This window comes from Lycorma delicatula, chromosome 12, assembly GCF_047948215.1.
Source record: "Lycorma delicatula isolate Av1 chromosome 12, ASM4794821v1, whole genome shotgun sequence".
NCBI lineage: Eukaryota > Metazoa > Arthropoda > Insecta > Hemiptera > Fulgoridae > Lycorma > Lycorma delicatula.
This window is the reverse complement of record NC_134466.1, coordinates 66,065,932-66,083,895: the sequence shown is the minus strand read 5'-3', so window position 1 is coordinate 66,083,895 and position 17,964 is coordinate 66,065,932. Positions and strand designations below refer to the sequence as shown.

At 28.2% G+C, this 17,964-nt stretch overlaps 1 protein-coding gene across 1 annotated transcript in view; it reads left to right on the top strand.

The window, feature by feature from the left end:
* LOC142333215 (ATP-binding cassette sub-family C member 4-like) overlaps positions 1–17,964 on the top strand; it is a 112,484-nt gene that overhangs the window by 69,234 nt on the left and 25,286 nt on the right. The window contains exons 19-23 of the mRNA XM_075380197.1: positions 1,936–2,015; positions 4,700–4,850; positions 8,993–9,099; positions 15,456–15,582; positions 17,510–17,677. Coding sequence (XP_075236312.1) covers positions 1,936–2,015; positions 4,700–4,850; positions 8,993–9,099; positions 15,456–15,582; positions 17,510–17,677 — 633 coding nt within the window. The remainder of the gene's footprint in view (positions 1–1,935; positions 2,016–4,699; positions 4,851–8,992; positions 9,100–15,455; positions 15,583–17,509; positions 17,678–17,964) is intronic.

The window sequence follows — 17,964 nt, the reverse complement described above, 5'->3', positions numbered from 1 at the left end:
CAAGATTGCTTGACAATACTTTGGGAGTTTATTTAGAATATTAATGTTAGCAATAAAGGTTCAGATAAACATGTGTTCAGAAACAGTTTGTTTTTGAATTCTCTTGAGGGTAAGTAAAGCCATAATGAAATCTTGAACCCAAAATTAAAAGAAAAATTTGGCAAATTTTTACGACTTTTGATCTGAAAGACTGACTAAAAAAAACAGGTATCAGAAATGTACCTCTAGCAGTTTCTGGGAAAATTGATGCAAAATCTCAAAAATCTGTAATTGAAAAAATTAATTCTTTTGATTTGATGTAAATTAAGTTTGCTTAATAAATTAAATTATAGAAAACATATACAGATTTCAGAAATTGAACTTTAATTAAAAAGAAAATAGACCAAAATGTGATAGAAAAGGTTTCAATTTTAAATAGAACAAAAATTATCTTCATAATCCTAAAAAAATAAGTAAAATTATCTAGGAAGTTTTTTATTATATGTTTTGCTGATCATCAATAATTAAGTTTTTTACAAAGTATTGGAATAGTTTTGTATTGCTGTTTAAGTTTAACATTTTTAAAAGTATTTTACTCTGCTATTGTAGTAATGAGAGACAACACAAATTTACATACAAATGCAGTGCGTTTAATTTAAAGTAAAGTAAATAAAAATGTCATGGCTGGAGTTAAAAAATACTGTAATAATTATCCAGATTGAAAAATACCAAAGTGTTTTTGTGAAGATTTTGTGAGATGTTTTAGAGAAATAAGTATGCTAAATCCAAAACAAATACATGCTGGTTGACAAAAATTCATAAGGTATGTCAATACTGAATAAGTAATACTCAATGCTATAAAATTACCTACTAACCTAGTAGGCTAACCTACTGATAAATGTTCTAAGTGAAGAAATACTAGGTATTGTCAAGATTTCAGGTAAGATGCTGTGTATAGTTAAAATGGGTTCATTCATAGCTTCTTTTTTTTTGTTGAAACTGCTTGTTGTACAAACATAATGAGTAAAACAGTTATATATTAAGATAACAGATACAAGTTGAAATAATCCCATCTAAGCAGAAGAAATTTTTCTTAGTTTTGCATGCAATATACAGATAATAAAAAAAAATCTAAAAAGTCATAGGAATTATTTACAGATGTAACCTTAATTATTTATATACACAGTTAGTGCTCATTACAAAAATTTCATCATTCGGCTACTTAAAAAAAATTGCAGTATATAAAATCTTTTGTTAAATAGTTTTTAAATTCTATTAACATAAAAACCTGCTAGTATAGAAAGTTGAGATTAGACATACCTTACCTTAATTTTACTGTGAAAGTACTTTCATGAAATTCCGCATCCTCAGTAGTAATTAAAATAATTTAGTTATTGTATTGTAAATATAAAAATTAAATTATTTAAATTCAATTCAAATGTTATAATATCTGATGTGATTGAAGATGCAGGATCCCATGAAAGTAATTTCATGGTAAAATTAAGGTAAGATATGTCTTATCTTTATGTTATGTACTAAGTAGTTATTATTTTAATAGAATTTAAAATATAATTTAACAGTTTGGAGGAATAATATGAATCTTAAAAAGATTAATTCCAGTAAAATAAATAGCTTTTATTATTTGAATGGTTCATTCAGTCTTAAAGAATGAAATACCAGAATAAAACTCGGTCTCTTCTAGATTTCTATTCATAGAAATCATGTAGCTGTTAGCTAAACAGATGATTTATACAGCAATATGAAAACTATTACTTTTTCACTCGCCTAATGATGGAGTTGTCTGGATAAACTTATGTCTAAAACCGTTCTCAAGTTTTGTGAGTGATTTTTAAGTGATATGAACAAACATACAGACATATTGATTTGTATATAAAATTAATCTCATCTGTTGAATAGAGTTAATAGAGGTGACTCAGAGCATTCCTTTTTTTTCAGGTCGTATTTTAAATAGATTTTCAAAAGATTTAAATATGGTAGATGAATGGTTGCCAAAATATTTTATGGATTTTATTCAGGTGAGTATTTTAATTAATGTTTTTCCTTATTTATTATTACTTTTGTAGTTATACGTTCTCTTTTATGTTTGCTTTTTTCTTAATTCTATTTTATTCATTCATTGTATCACAATTACTAGTATCAAACTACAATGTTGTATATCAGTATTAATAAATGAACTAATCAAACAAAATAAAAAAAATTAAAGAAACTAAATTTACAATTTCAGAAATGATTTGAGAGCTTTACAATTTGTCAATATCTTTCAAATTGTCTTAAAACAATTTGAGAGACATTGTTTGTTCTTAGGACCTCTTCAGGTTTGATTCTCATTTGTAATTTACATTAAGACATTTTTAAAAAACTAAAATAAAAGCAGCAGAAGGAAAAGCTTGGGAACAAACATATTGAATCTGATTGTCTACTGAGAGCTGTGAATTTTGTTATTTGAAGTCCTGAGCTTCATAGTGAAAAGTAAGTATAGGTAACATAATGATTAAAATTTCTCTTTATTATTTTATAATTCAAATAAATTGTAGTAAAAGTTATTTGTTTACTTATCTTTTTATAGTTGAATCTGTGAATGTAATACTTTTCTAATTATTCTAATCTATTGTTATCTTTATTATCATTTGGTAGCAATAAGTATTTTAAAATAATGTATTCATTATTTAATTGTTCTGTTATTCATTATATTGGCAACTATCTTATTATACAAGAGATGTTTTCTTTAGAGGGTTGATTGCAAACCCTCTTAGGCTACATTCACACAATATGTGTTTTAGTCTAACCAAATCATGTAGAGCTTAGCTTCCCTGTTCATACATACATATTTTTGCCGTGTATAATTTTAATCAGTTTAACCTAACTTTGCAGTCATATACACATGGAACCTCATGCCATTCTTTTATATTGGTATAGTTTTCAAAGGTGGCAAAAAAGAAAATTTTGGCTCCATTCTCTTATAGAAGAAAGAAGAGATACTCTGGGATTATTTGAAATTCTTTTTGATGATTTAAGAAGTAACAAAGAAAATTTTTTAAATTATTTTTTTTTTGTCTATACAAAGTTTTTATGAACTATTTCAGCTACTTCAGTCTTCAAGTTTGTTTTGGCAAAATTCAAAGATGAGACATTATCTCATTAAAATTTATGATAATTTATATAACATTATCTGTTAAAGATGATTACAAACTAAAATTGATAGTGATTTCACTTAAAAACAAATTTACTTTTTTTATTGAAGGATGACATTTTACATTTCAGCATAGCTAAAATTATAATGCAAAGTATTAGGTACATTTTGACAGGTAGATGGTATTTAACAAATTCCTAGTGCTGTTTTCCCTTGTTTCAAAAAAGTTATTTAAAATGACACATATTTCTTTTCAAATTATTAGTTCTATATATATATATACATATGTGACCTTTAATGCAAGAAAGATTGTTGGGTTAGTTTGTTAATTTTTATTTAATTTTTTTGTTGATTCAACTATATATAATGCTTTTATACAAATTTATTTTTTTGCTACTATTCAGTTGATTTAAAATCTTGAGTTTTTAAGTATTGTTTGGATGCTTATGCACTATTTACAGTGACAGCAGCTTTGATTGGTTTAGATTTTTGTTCGAACTGAGACTGTACAAGACTACACTTCATTTTCACTCATTCACATCATCCTCTTAAGTGTTATCTGAAAGGTAATTACCAGAGGCTGAACAGGAAAAAGAAAAGATTTGTGTTCACCAAGAAATTGTGCCATTGTATTTGACATCAATTTGAGAATACCAAAATATTGTATAGAATAGTGCTGCAGTTAAAAGTTTCATAGACATTAAAACCGGTGGAATAGAGATTATGATAGTAATGTGTGAACTTCCAACCCTGAGGAAATTCTCAAATGGTTACTTTTTGTTTGAAGAATCCATAGGTTTAAAAAAGTTGTCCAATAAATCATGAGCTGTTTGATTAAAAATTGTTTTAATAATTGGTATTCTAATTCAATTACAGTTTACAAACATCACTTTTCTAAAAACTATTATTCTCATGATCTTAATAAGATTTTTATCTAGTAATCATGACAATTTAAATGGATAATATGTAAATTCCTAAAGTCATTGCAAAATGAATGGCACCAATAAAATAATTTACAAATCCAAATAACCAGAAGAGTGATATAACTCAATTGGGCATTTGATAAGTTAGAGTGCATATCAAGGAATTATGATGTTTTTTTCCACAAGTACAAACTATATGTAAAATTTTCATGATGTAATATATTTCAAAGTGAAGCCCTTAATTTTTGTTAACTTACTAATCTTTTATTAACCTCAATGTAATTGTGCCTCTTCAAGCCCTATTTTTTTAAGGAAAATAGGTATGCAATATAAATTCTCTCTCTTCCTCCTCTCTCTCTCTCTCTCAAAATTTAATTTTATAAATTAGACCTTTGCTTAGATATTGTATGATTCAGCTGGAAATTATTTTTAATTTGTGTATATTATTTTGATGTAAATTGTATCTGAAAAAATTTAATTGAATAGATATTATTATTATTCTTGTTTAATGTTATGGGGTTTTAATAAATTATAATTAAAAAAAAAGATTATATATATATTATTTTGTGTACATGTATATATATTTGTAATGTTTGCTTCATTACATCCTTGCAATCACTTAATTTACTTTGCTTTTCTTTTGCAGTTTGTGTTTTGTGCTGTAGGCTCGATTTTAATTGCAGTCATTTTGAATCCTGTTTGTATCATACCAGCTGCAATTTTAAGTGCAATATGTATATTTATTAGAAAATTATATGTGAAGACATCAATTAACTTAAACAGACTTGAAGGAATCGGCAAGTAATCTGGACAAATTAACAGATCTATTCATAGATTAATCCTAAACAAAATTTCTAATTAGTTTCGTAAAGAACTAACAAAAACTTGAATGTTATGTTCTATCATCAGTTATTTCTTTAACACATTCACTGCCATGCACATTGTTGGGCATCTCATTTCCCTGTGCCAGCCATTTTTGCCAGTTTAATACTGAAAACAGTCTCTAGGATTTGCTGGAATGTTTGTTATGCCTGACTGTCTACTATATACTGGTTCATTTCAGGGTATATCAGTATTGCTCCATTCATCAGAGTCAATTTCAGGAATATTTTGATTAGTTTAAGGCCTACCTGAATTATCTTGTTGAACTGAAGGAGCAAAATTACTCACGTTATTTTCCGTTACTACATCATCATCATTATCTGATTCATTATCACTGTTCATTCATCATTATATCTCAATCACCAGAATCTTCATCTGCAAATATCTTGTCTAAAACTTGCTCAATTTGCTGTGAATCTAAACCTTTACTATGATTATACTTCGCAGCTTGTAAATAACAGATAAAAGTTCGATTATAATATCAAGAAAAAATTAAACTATCGAACAATTATCAAAAAAAAACCGGATAAATCGATAAGTTAAACCTTTATGTATCGATAGCCAAACCTTCACGTATGTTGACTGCCAACATTAGTAAGCAAAAACGTTTATATGAAGCAGGGTCCTAAAACGTCTAACGATATGTTTGGCGTTGGTGACCCGGAAAAAATGAAACGTCGATCAGCGTGTTTGGCAGTAAATGTGTTAAGAGATAAAATATCTCTTTTATACCACAGTAACAAATAAGTTACATTTATCTGCTGATGTAGGAATGAAAAATTAATAATTTTGATCTATCCCAAGAAATAATTTTCACAAACATATATTATTTGCCATGAACTGTTGTTATAATTTTAGCTTGGGTATTTATATTAGTGATAATTCTCTAATTTTTAAAAACTTCATCTTCTAATTTAAGAAGTTTCCTAGTAATTAAAAAATAAAGCTGTAACAGTTATAGGATGGGATGTTGTTGTGGACCGATGTACAGCTTACACACACACACACATTCGCATCCAACTTAATTAAAAATATTTATAATTTTATTTAAACAATATTTTTATTTAATTCAATGATTTTAATTAAAGCGCATGCACATACCATATTTAATTTTCACAGGTATGGTGATACTAGTGGCGATGGTTGGCACTAACTAAACTAATGTAATTTCACAGCTTACATAGTACAAATTTCACTTGTTCAGTCGGCAGACTGGTTTAGCCGAGTCAAACGGGCAATCAAGTTTGAGACCCAGCCAGACCGAGTTACTTTTTCATACATTAAATATTGTTCATATATTTAATTCTACCGATCACCTGTGACATTACAACATAGCAGTAGCGTAGAGATTTTTTTGGGATAGGGGTGCAATTTTGCAAATATTGTTATTTTTTAATTGTTAACAGATATGCCTAAGAAACATATAATTTAATTAGGCAAACCTTGAGATACTGAGGGTGACCTTGCTCTACAGCCTCACCCCCTTGACCTTTTAAGTTGAAAATTTAATGGCATTAACACCCCATATATAGAAGTAATCTGGCCCAAGTTTGGTCAAAATCGGTCAAGTAGTTCTGGAGATGTAAGATGATGTAGAGGCCAACACTGGACACATGTACATACAAACATTAACATCCGGAAATTGTTTGTATCTGAGTATTAATTTGTTTGAGTCTACTTGGGTCAGTTATAACACCCTTTAATCTGATAATCATTATAGAAGGTAATGTGGTTGGTTCAGATCCAGTAACTGAAAGAGCTTAGAGATAATCTACATAAAAATGCCTCCATGTGTCCTGTAGTTATAATGGGATTGAAACAAAGTGCACTTGATCTTTACTTCTATCAGTAAAATTGATTACAGAACTATACAAGAATGATAATTGTATATAGTATTTCAAAGAAAGTAGTATACTCATACAATTTCTTTAAAATCATACATAAACTTTTGATTGAATAAACATTTAACATGAAACCATCAGATAATCTCATTATGTAAATTATTATACTCATGTATAAATAAACATTTCATTGCAGATAATAATACATCAATACTCTTTGAGATTTTATAAATAAACAAATCAAAATCAGTTGAAAGAAGAAAAAAAGCTGTTGTGTGTTATTTGCACAATATGCTATGCTTTTCAAATATGCTATGTAATGCAATTATTCTGTTACCTGAAAGTCATATTGAGTACTTGTAATAGCAGCTGCCTGAATTTAGGTTATAGGTTTGTTATCTTTACTTTCTGATATGTACCTTTGCCAGTTCATAGTGTATTGTTTTTATTTTCATTATGAATTACTATTTAATCAGTGTATATTTCTTATGATATTTATATATAAGATAATATAATGTTTCATATTATCAACTGTTGATAAAACTGTCAAAATATTGATTAGTACCTGTGTAGTTGTTTATCCACCATGTACACTAAAGAGACTGGATAAAAAAATATTAGGATATGATTGCTAGTCGGTGATCAGGTATTGTTAATAAAATAGATTTCTCTGTTACATTGACATCATCTTGTTAATGTATTAATTACAGTATGTATGTCAAAATACATTCAAGGTAATTTTGCCTACTTATTTGTGTTTCCCTGCCTAAACTGGACATCTTTCAAAGAATGGCTTATTTATAAAATAGACTGTTACATTTTTTCTTACTGACTGAAGATAAGTAAAAAGGAGCAAATAAGTATTTTTGAATTCAAATCTGCTGTTTCCCTGCATCTGCAAAGTAATTCCAACAAATCAAAGAAGAGAGAATGGTAATGATATTCAGTCAAGTTAAAAATTGAGAAGCTGGAAAGAGATCCAGTTATCTGTTTCTAAAACAGATATTAGGGAGGATAAGTTTGTATACTTTTTTCCAAATTTATTTTTAAAAATTGCAAACTTTTGATGTCGCTTATATATAATTATTGAATTACGGGTCTATTTTTAAGTTAAATTTAATTTGAGTTGCTTCTCAATTGATCTACATTGCAAAATGTTTTAACTTTCTGCCATTAATCAGGTAAAAGTTGTAGACAAGGATGCTCATATGGCTCGGTGAAAGTTATACAGAAATTTTTCCAGTTATTTAAGAACAATTAACTTTATGATTAATTAAGAATAGGAATTTGTAACTATTATTAGGAAAAATTGATTAATAAGGAAGTATTTAAGAACTAGTAACCATTAGTCATATTTTAAGAAACAAAATGTTATACATGTTAAAACCAGAAATAAAGAAGAGAATCAATCTTGTACAGTAGATGCCACCATGCAACGAAGTTTATGTCATTAAAGATATTATTACACCAAGCAAAACTAAAACTGTGCCACAACATTATCCGATTGACTGTACTGTATGGGGGAGAAACTTGGATACTGAATAAAGAGGCAGAAAGATTACTCAGTGTTTTTGAAAATAAAATCCTAAGGAATGTCTTTGGCCCATAAATAAAGGTGGAGATTGGAGGATCAGCAAAAGCAGGGAGATAAGAGATTTGTATAAGGTGCGTGACATAGCGGTCTAAGTGAGGAGTAGAAGAATTATGTGAGCAGATCCTGTTTTACAAAGAGAAGAGGGATCCCTTTAGAAGAAATAGGACTGGGCAAAGCAGAAGGAAGGAGGTTACCGGGCAGACCAAAATAGAGATGGTGACCTAGTTAAAAAGGATTTGACAAAATTGGGGGCGAGTTGAGGAGGCAGAGGGCAGAGAATAAAATCCTAAGGAAGGTCTTTGTTCCATAAATAAAGATCAAGAACAGAGGATGAGGAAAAATAGGAAGATAAGAGACTTCGTATAAAGTGCCTGACTGCAGTCCAAGGTAGAATTAGAAGTAGTAGATAAAAAGGATTTGCCTACATTGGAGGCAAAAAAATGTTCAAGGACAAAGTGGCAGAAAATTGTACAACCAAATCCCATCTTTGGTATTAGTGGCCATGGGAGTAGAGTTCTAGTACTAGTACTAGTGGTAATAGAATGTATAATAAATTAATTTAGTAATAGATTCTTTTTTTTTGTTGATTAGGTTTTTTTTATATGAACAATTTTAATTACAGCTCGGAGTCCTGTGTTTTCTCATCTTAATTCAACATTACAAGGTTTACCTACAGTTAGAGCTCTTGGTGCACAAAGTATACTGCAGTCAGAATTTGACAATCACCAGGTATTTATTGTTGATTTTATATATTGTTAGTTTTATTTTTCATTAATATTTCTGTTTTTTAAGTAAATTAATGAAACAATTGAATTTGACTGGTATATTCTACTTTAAAATACAATAAAGAAAAAAAATAATTTATCTAAATTTTTAGATTATCCATAAATAATATTTGGGTAACAAAGTTACATAATTAGAAATCTTGTTGCAAGGTTATTTATTGAAAGCATTTTTTTTTGTCTGAGTTAGTTATAGTTTTATCAGATTTAAGTAAAAGGTCTACTTATTGTATTAGAAAATAATCCAAAATTAAGAGATTAGGTTTATAATCTAAAAATTAAAAAAATTTTTTTTATTAGTTCATTCCAAAATTAGCACTCATATTTTTCTCAATTTACTAAATTTACTTTTCTCATTTGCACATTTTTTTTAAACTGAATTTCAAGTATTAGCGAAAATTATGGGGATGTATCTAAATTGCTGATCATATACAGGTTACGTACAAACTCCAAAGTATAAGTTGGAGTACAAAGAAAAGAAAATACTGCTAATGAATTTAAATGAAATGTAGTTCAGGAATTACACAGGATGTTTCTTTTTTTTTAATTCTTCACATCACTGTGATATAACTAAGATAAAATTATCAGTTTTTAAAATATTTAAAAAATGTGATTTGATATTAAATAGAATGATTTCTATTGTTATTATTTCTATTCTATTCCAAAACAATAAATGACTGGAAATTAAAAATTAATTTCATTTTTTAACATGTATTTCTTTATGCAAATGCATTGATAATGTAGTTAGTCTTATCTCAATAAATAAGTCTCATTGATGCACTTCAAAGATCACACTATCACCTGTTACTATTTACTACTGGAACATAAATAGGCATAATAAATATCTATTAACAATGGCAAGCCTAGTGTTTTATTAAGGTGATTCAGAGCAAAACAGTTTGATCATCCCACAAGAATTTATCATCTAATAAAACCCCTTTGAAATTCACTTTGTAGGCAACAGGAATATTATCTATCGTTATCAGTAATGTTATATTTTACCTGAGAAGCAGAATATATTTATCCATATTTAAAGTTAGATGGTTACAACCCTTCCAATGAATATTTTTTTTAAGCTTCTGCTGTAGAATTTTTCAACTTGTTTTAAATAATTTTCTTCAGGTGCAGATATAGGTGTGTTGTCTGCGACACAATTTCAATCAAAGGTTTATATATATATATATATATATTTTTTTTTTCTACTTAGTTATCTTATAGAGTTTAAGTAAACAAAAACTGCATGTGTGATTGTTCAGTTGACCAATTCATAAGTATCTCCTGTAAATTCTGATGCATATAAAAGAAACTGCGTGATGTTAATATTCAGTAACAAAGAGCTATTGTATTTTAAATTTATATAAAGTTTTATATTTTAAATTTAAGTAAATTAAGACTTTTATTTGAGTTTTTTTAAGAGTTATGAAATAACTCTTTTTTTCCTTTTTTTTGTCAATTGTCCACAAAAAGTAAAATTTCACTAATATTTTAAATTAAATTTATATGATAACAAACAAATAATTAATTCAATTCAGTTTTTGTCATCTGATTGCGAGAAATCTGTAGTACTGTCTGCTGTATTAAGAGATACAACCGGATGTCCAATTTTGTTTTCTATTACATTATCCAATACCCAGTTTTTCCATTCCTGCTGGCTCATTTTTTCCGACGGCTTTTAAGCATAAATTTTTAACATCAGATATTTTAAAAGTAGTATTTTCTGCTTTTGATTTGTCCCAAATTAAATCAATTGGGTTGAGTACACAATGATAAGGAGTTAATCAAAGCTCAGTTTTGCCACTGGATTTTGTCGACTCATAGATTTTATATACGTTAAAATTACATTTAATACGTGAAATCCTTTCAATAATTGGACATTAAGTTTATCCTCTTTGAAAATCACTTCTTTTGAACCAAGCAATATTTTTATATCATTCTTCTTTCAAAAATTCCAGCTGAATTTTTTTCCTTTTTACAGAGGAGGTAATACATCACAAACCATTTCTCAATAAATGAAATTTGTGTAGTTTTTTGAATCATGTTTTTATCAAAATTGTCCGTCTTTTTCTTCAATTGATCTTCAGGGTTTTGATTTTTAGGAAATCGTAATCCATTCTTGCGAATCACATTGTATTCAGAAGCAGCACAACTTCCACTTATGTTAGCAGTTTATTAACAACATCTGAAATCAATACTGTTGAATTACTTTGAATTTGCTTTTGTAAGCATTTAAAATGATGTGTTTTTCCGTACAACTTACGTGCTTTTTTCAGAGCAGATATCAATAATCATGCACTATTATGAGTTGAATTGGTATCTGACATGGTGTCAAAATAATGGTATAACTCAAGTTGTACAGACACAAATCTAGGAATACACTACACTATACTCATGTTCCAGTAAACTTAAAAAAATTGCATTATATTAACTTTAAATAAAATTAGAGTAAATAAATGAGTAACAAAAACACAAAAATTGAACACATGAGCAAAAGAGTGATCATATGAAAAGATTAAGGGTTTTAATAGAACTGAGAAGCCATAACAGTACATAAACTTTTGATTAAATTGACTACTATATGACAAATTAATCATATGGTGACTTTATATGATTACTGATTGTAGTATTTATAGATATGGCTGTGTTATGAATCGGTACCGATCCAAGGGACATGACTCGCCAAAATCATGATGAACACTCACACAAAGGCAATGTTTGCTTATTCTTCACTCTATAAGCTAACTGAATACAGTGTAGTTAGGATAAGAACAGCCTGAATCACTGAAATTTCCAGTTCAAATTGGCCAATTATATATAATATAGATTAAGTTTATACCATATAGTCAAATTTCTCAGTAGTTATTGACGATGAATCAAAATAGTCATCTAGGTTTAAATTTTAAACAGTTATTTTTTAAACCATTTTTGATTATATTCTAGTTTTCAGATATATTTTGATTACTGTTAACCTAACTTTATATGTTAATAACTAACATGCTCCTCTCCTACTCAAAATTCTCTTCTAATTGCACAATCTCTGTTTTTTCTACAAAATCTGTCACATGAAGATTATATCAGCTGTAAAATTATTTTACTCAGTAAATTTAGTTAAATATTAATGTTGGTAAATTTTAGGTGATAAGTGGCTGTTTGAAATGTATATGTATGTGATGAAAAATTTCCATAGAATAAAAGTACTGTCATCTAACAGTGTTTGCTCAAGATAAATTAATACCATTTGGTGGCAACATGTACTAGTTAATCTATTATAAGGTTTTCACAATGTGGTCGTATCAAATTCTCAATTTGTAGTGAACATTGTTTGGAAGGAAAGATTTGCATCATATTTTTTCTTCTTTGTTTAAAATTGGTGTAATTTTGTAAAGTTTTATGATTAACTGTTCAAGAAACACTGTAATATCAAATGGTGCAAAAACCATGCAATCCAATAGATTTGTTAATAATAAAATATACACCAATAGATTTAATTTAATTTTGAAAAAAAAAATGTTATTTTAATTATTTAATCATAATTAAATTACGGTTAATTCTGTGTTATGGTTAAATGTTGAAAATGATCATCACCTACCTCTGTTAAGCTTTTGTTTTTAATCTTATTTGTGGATGCTTTTCATAATGTAACTCGGATAAAGTATTCAGTTTTATTTCTTATAGTGTTTTCTTCAGTGATATGAGGAAGATTATTATTATCTTTTATTACTATATGTAGTATAATAAAAGAAGACTCCAAACAAAAATATTTGTTGATCTTAGATCCGGAGATGTGGAAAGCTATAATACTTTTGAAATTAATCATTATGAAAAAAAATCATGTTTTCAATCGTTTCACATTACCATTTCTGTAGGTTACAGTACCTATCAAAAGAATTTAAGAAGCAATGAATTTTGTTCGTGTTTTAATAAATTAGTTTATTTACAGTATTGTTTAAAAAAAAAAAATTGGTTTGATAATTTTCTTCTATAAATGGCGGACAATAAAACCAGTTTTTTCTCTATGTAAAAACAATTCTTGAAATACATTTTGGTTTACTTTTCTCTCGGATCTGTTTTTCTGTGCATTAATGCAATAGCAGAAGGCTGCAGTAGTCTGTTTTAAATTTGATCCATCACTTCAAACAATGAAATTAAACTAAAGGATGAATAAAGTATGCATTAGCTCCTATTTGTCTGTTTTATTGAGGAAATGTTTTACTTTATATTTATTCAGCATACAAATGTCAGAAAGTATATTCTGAAATAATTCTTATAGGTGCATGTAAAACTTATTTTATATTTCTATAAAATAAACATTTTATAAAATAATTTTGGTTGACAATTAAAGTTATGTATTCCACATTGAGAAAAAAAATTCAGTCTTATCAAGTATAGAACAGTTTACCTACATATCCTTGCTAATAAGAAGTAAATTTCCAAATTCTGGGCCTTGTGACATTTATGCCATGTATTAATGAAAAATTAGGAAAACATTGTGGTGTGTCAATTTTAAAAAATTGTTATTTTCAGTCTGATGTTGAAAAAGTATAAGAGACTCATGTAGTTATGTATTTATATTTTCTTTCCCGCAGCTGATGCCTAAATAATGCATCATTTTGATATAAAAAGGTACAAAGTAATTATATAGCCTATTTATTCATAATGTGTAGGTTTTATTGATACAAGTTGGGGTTTTTGAGTTGCTGTTAAAGAAGAGTGTTTGTTTTTTCCAAGTAGTAAATGATGAAAGCTTAGGTTGTAAGCAAACAGAAGAAACAAAATATACAGTATAATTATGTTTATATATGAAATTAATGAGTTGTTTTGATTAAAAATCTGAAAGAAAATTCCTTTGTTAGATTTATTATGTAAATTAAAGGCATAAGTGCCAAGTATGTATAAGTCTTATTGTGAATTAGCCTTATATATATTAATAAATCATATACGAGGGATATCTCTTAAGTAAACACGACTGAGAAATTTCTCTCCTTAAGGTTGGTGAACCTGTGTCATTCATGGCCATGCTAGTAATGTACAGATTGCATTGTTGTTACGTTGTAGTATTTTTTATTATATGTGAGTTATTATGTTATAAAATAAACAGGAAAATTGATGTTGCCAACTGTGAAATACGTGGAGTTATACATTTTTTAAACCATCAACATGTTAAGCCGGCTGAAATTCATAGGCAGTTGCTGTGTTCAGAGATAATGTAATGAATGAAAAAAAGTCCAAAAATGGTGTGAAATGTTTAGAAATAATAGAATTAATATGCATGATGAAGAATGTTCGGGGAGGCCCTCGATAATCACAGAGGATTTGTTGAAATGCGTCGACGATGAAATCAGAAAAGATTGTTGCTCAATAATTTCCGACCTGGCCCTTCTTTTTCCTAATGTTTCAAAAGCTGTTATTGGACACATTGTTCATGATCATTTAGGATTCAGAAAAGTTATTGCAAGTAGGGTGCCACACGTCTTAACAGAACATCACAAAAAATCCGAATGGGATCTGCTTTGGAGTCTTTGATGCGCTACACAGAAAAAGGTGATGAGTTCCATAATTCAGTTGTTACCAGCGGTGAAACATGGATTTCATATTACACGCCAGAGAGAAAATGGCAGTCAAGTGAATGGCGTCATCTTCAATCACCAACCAGTCCAACAAAGGTCAAGCCACAGCCATTTAGATGCAAACTGTTGGCCACAGTCTTATGGGATCAGTTTGGCATACTGCTGATTGATTTCATGCCACGTGGAACGAATATAAATGCAGAAGCCTACTGCGAAACTCTACGTAAGTTATGGTACGACATTCAAAATTGGCGTTATGGGTGGCTGACTGATGGCATCATCCTGTTGCACAATTTACTAAGTGATTTACTGAGAACATTTGGATGGGAAATTTATGAACACCCATCATATAGTCCAGACTTAGCTTCTTCTGATTACCATTTGTTTGGGAAATTGAAAGAATTTTTGAGTGGTAAGCAATTCGTTGGGACGATGAACTTAAAAATGCTGTTGATTAGTGGCTAAATGGACTGTAGACAGAAGAATACGACGATGGTGTATCAAAGCTGGTGTATCACTACGATAAATATTTTACTTCATGTGGCGATTATTTAGAGAAGTAGTATAAGATATGTAGTTCAAGAGAAATAAAAAATATTTATAAAGTTTTCAGAATAAATTTTTTTACAATAAAACGGTTTTTACTTTAGAGATAACCTCTTGTTTATTTGTATAATTTTCTAATTCTCAGTTATGTTTAGTCATAGAAAGATAGAATGTGTTACTTAATTTTTTTTAGGATCTTCATTCAAGTACTGTGTTTTTGTTGAATTACACATCATCAGGATTTTCATCATTTCTGGATCTGATATGTTCTGTTTTCATTAGTTGTGTTGCCTTCAGCACCCTTGCATTTACACATGACGGTAATTATGATTTTTATGATTTATTTAATCAAATAATAAATTATTTGATTTTTGTTTTTAAATCTTTTGTATTTAACTGCTGTAGATTCCTGATTATTTATTACACTAGAGAAAGAAGTAAAAAAATGTTAACTAACTAAAATTAAAGTAGAAGGTTGATGGCGTACATCTAAAATAGTGATTGTAGCATTATAAGGTGCAATAAAAAGAAGTACAAGTGGAAAACACTTGTGGAAATTGTGTAGTGTTAAATCTGTTCACATACTGAAAAACTTGCTAGATTGTAAAGTACAAATTCCAAGTATCATATTATCATTAGGTGTTAACACAAAGCTTAGGGAGCATTTTGAAAACATTTTTGGATTATTGGGTAGTGCTCAGATCCTTTCCTTCAAAATATCAATCCATTTTTACATTCTTGTAAGTAAAGAAAGTATTGTGAATGCAAAAAATTTTGGTTTTCAGAATTCAACAGAAATATCCATTTTGACTAGTTTCGGTGTGACATCTGTATGTACATATGCATATATGTATGTACGTATATCTCATATAACTCAAAAACGATTAGCCATAGGATGTTGAAATTTTGGATTTATGATTGCTGTAACATCTGGTTGTGCACCTCCCCTTTTGATTGAATTTGACTGGACCAAAAGTATCCAAAAAAGACAAAATCCAAAAAATTTGGATTTTGGACTTTTTCTTAACTACAGTAATAAGCCCTCATTGAGAGCTTTTCAATGATATATCTATCATAAGTGGTACTTATTTTTATTAGTTCCAGTGTTATAGTCAAATAAAATTTTAATTAATGAAATATTTGGATCTTACAAGGGGAAGGCACATCGGTTCAAATCAAACTTCATTTCCTCTTTTTTAACTTTTTTAAATTTATTTAACTCTTTTTTTATTTATTTTTTCTAACTTTTTAAAAAATTTAAATATATTGATTTATTAATTATTAACCCTGATTGTAAAATGATTTTTACAATAAATAATTCAATAATAACAGTAAAAAAAAAGAAAATGAAATAAAATCCTAAGTTAATAGTGAAATAAAATTGTATGTACTTATAAAAATATGTATATGTAATTTAATTAGCATTATTGTATATGTGTATATATAATAGATTTGGTGAGACATGGATTTTTTAATATTAATTGAAAATTACAATTTAAAATCGTATTATTTTTGAATTTTCTATTTTAATTTCTGTTTAATTTTAACATACATTAAAGTTAACTAAAGAGCGACTGAAAAATAGACCCTCGCAAGAACAACATATACTCTAAGGCATACATGCTCAATCATTGATAAATTGCAAAAAATTCTTATCTTTTGTTCATTAGACCTCTGATATTGCTGGACAATATTCTCCCTAAGTCAGAGTTTATCTTCATTTTGTTTATTTCTTTTTAGTTGCCAATCATTTAATCGATCTTTGGTTTGATATAATTTTCCTGATCTTAATTTGTATACACGTTCTCTAGTTTTCAAATTTTTTCCTCTATATCACTTTGATAAAATAAAATGATGATATAATAAAAGACTACAATAATTTAAAAAGCAATTTCCACAAATTTATACAATTCATTAACACACACAAAGTGCTGTAAAGTAATCCAAATTTTGTACAATACTATTTAGTGAAAAAAAAATTAAAGCAAGTAACCATCCAAACATCATTAAATTAGTCTAAATAATCACCAATAACATTATCAGGTGTTTTCATTTTAGTTTCTTTGTTTGTGTAGTCTGACACACACATATACCTACTGTCACATTTTGTTCATGTATACAAATTTTTGTTATTATAAATTCCATTTTTAATATATTTAATTTGAATATGGTACCCTTACCTATTTTAATTCTAAATCAATCATCATTCTGATTTGATTTGATTTTTTGTGTACTTTTTTTGTTTAGATGTAACCGGAGGAGTAGCAAGTGCTGGCCTTGCTCTTTCACAGGCAATATCAATATCTACAATTTTGCAGTGGATTATGAGAGGTTCAGTTGAAATCAATAAACAAATGACTTCAGCTGAACGCGTATTAGAATATGCAAATCTTCCAAGTGAAGAACCAAATTCAAGTGAGTGAACTTAAATGTATAATTTTATGCATGGTACTCAAGCATGTATTTATATTTAAAATAATGTAGTAGTTAATAATAGGATAAATGTGGATGTAGTAGGAATTAGTGAGGTTCGGTGGGAAGAGATAGGCGACTTTTGGTCAGGTGATTTTAGAATAATTAACTCAGCTTCAAATAATGGGCAGGCAGGAGTAGGTTTCATAATGAACAAGAAGATAGGGAAGAGAATAGAGTATTTCAAAACGCATAGCGATAGAATCATTGTAATAAGGATAAAATCAAAA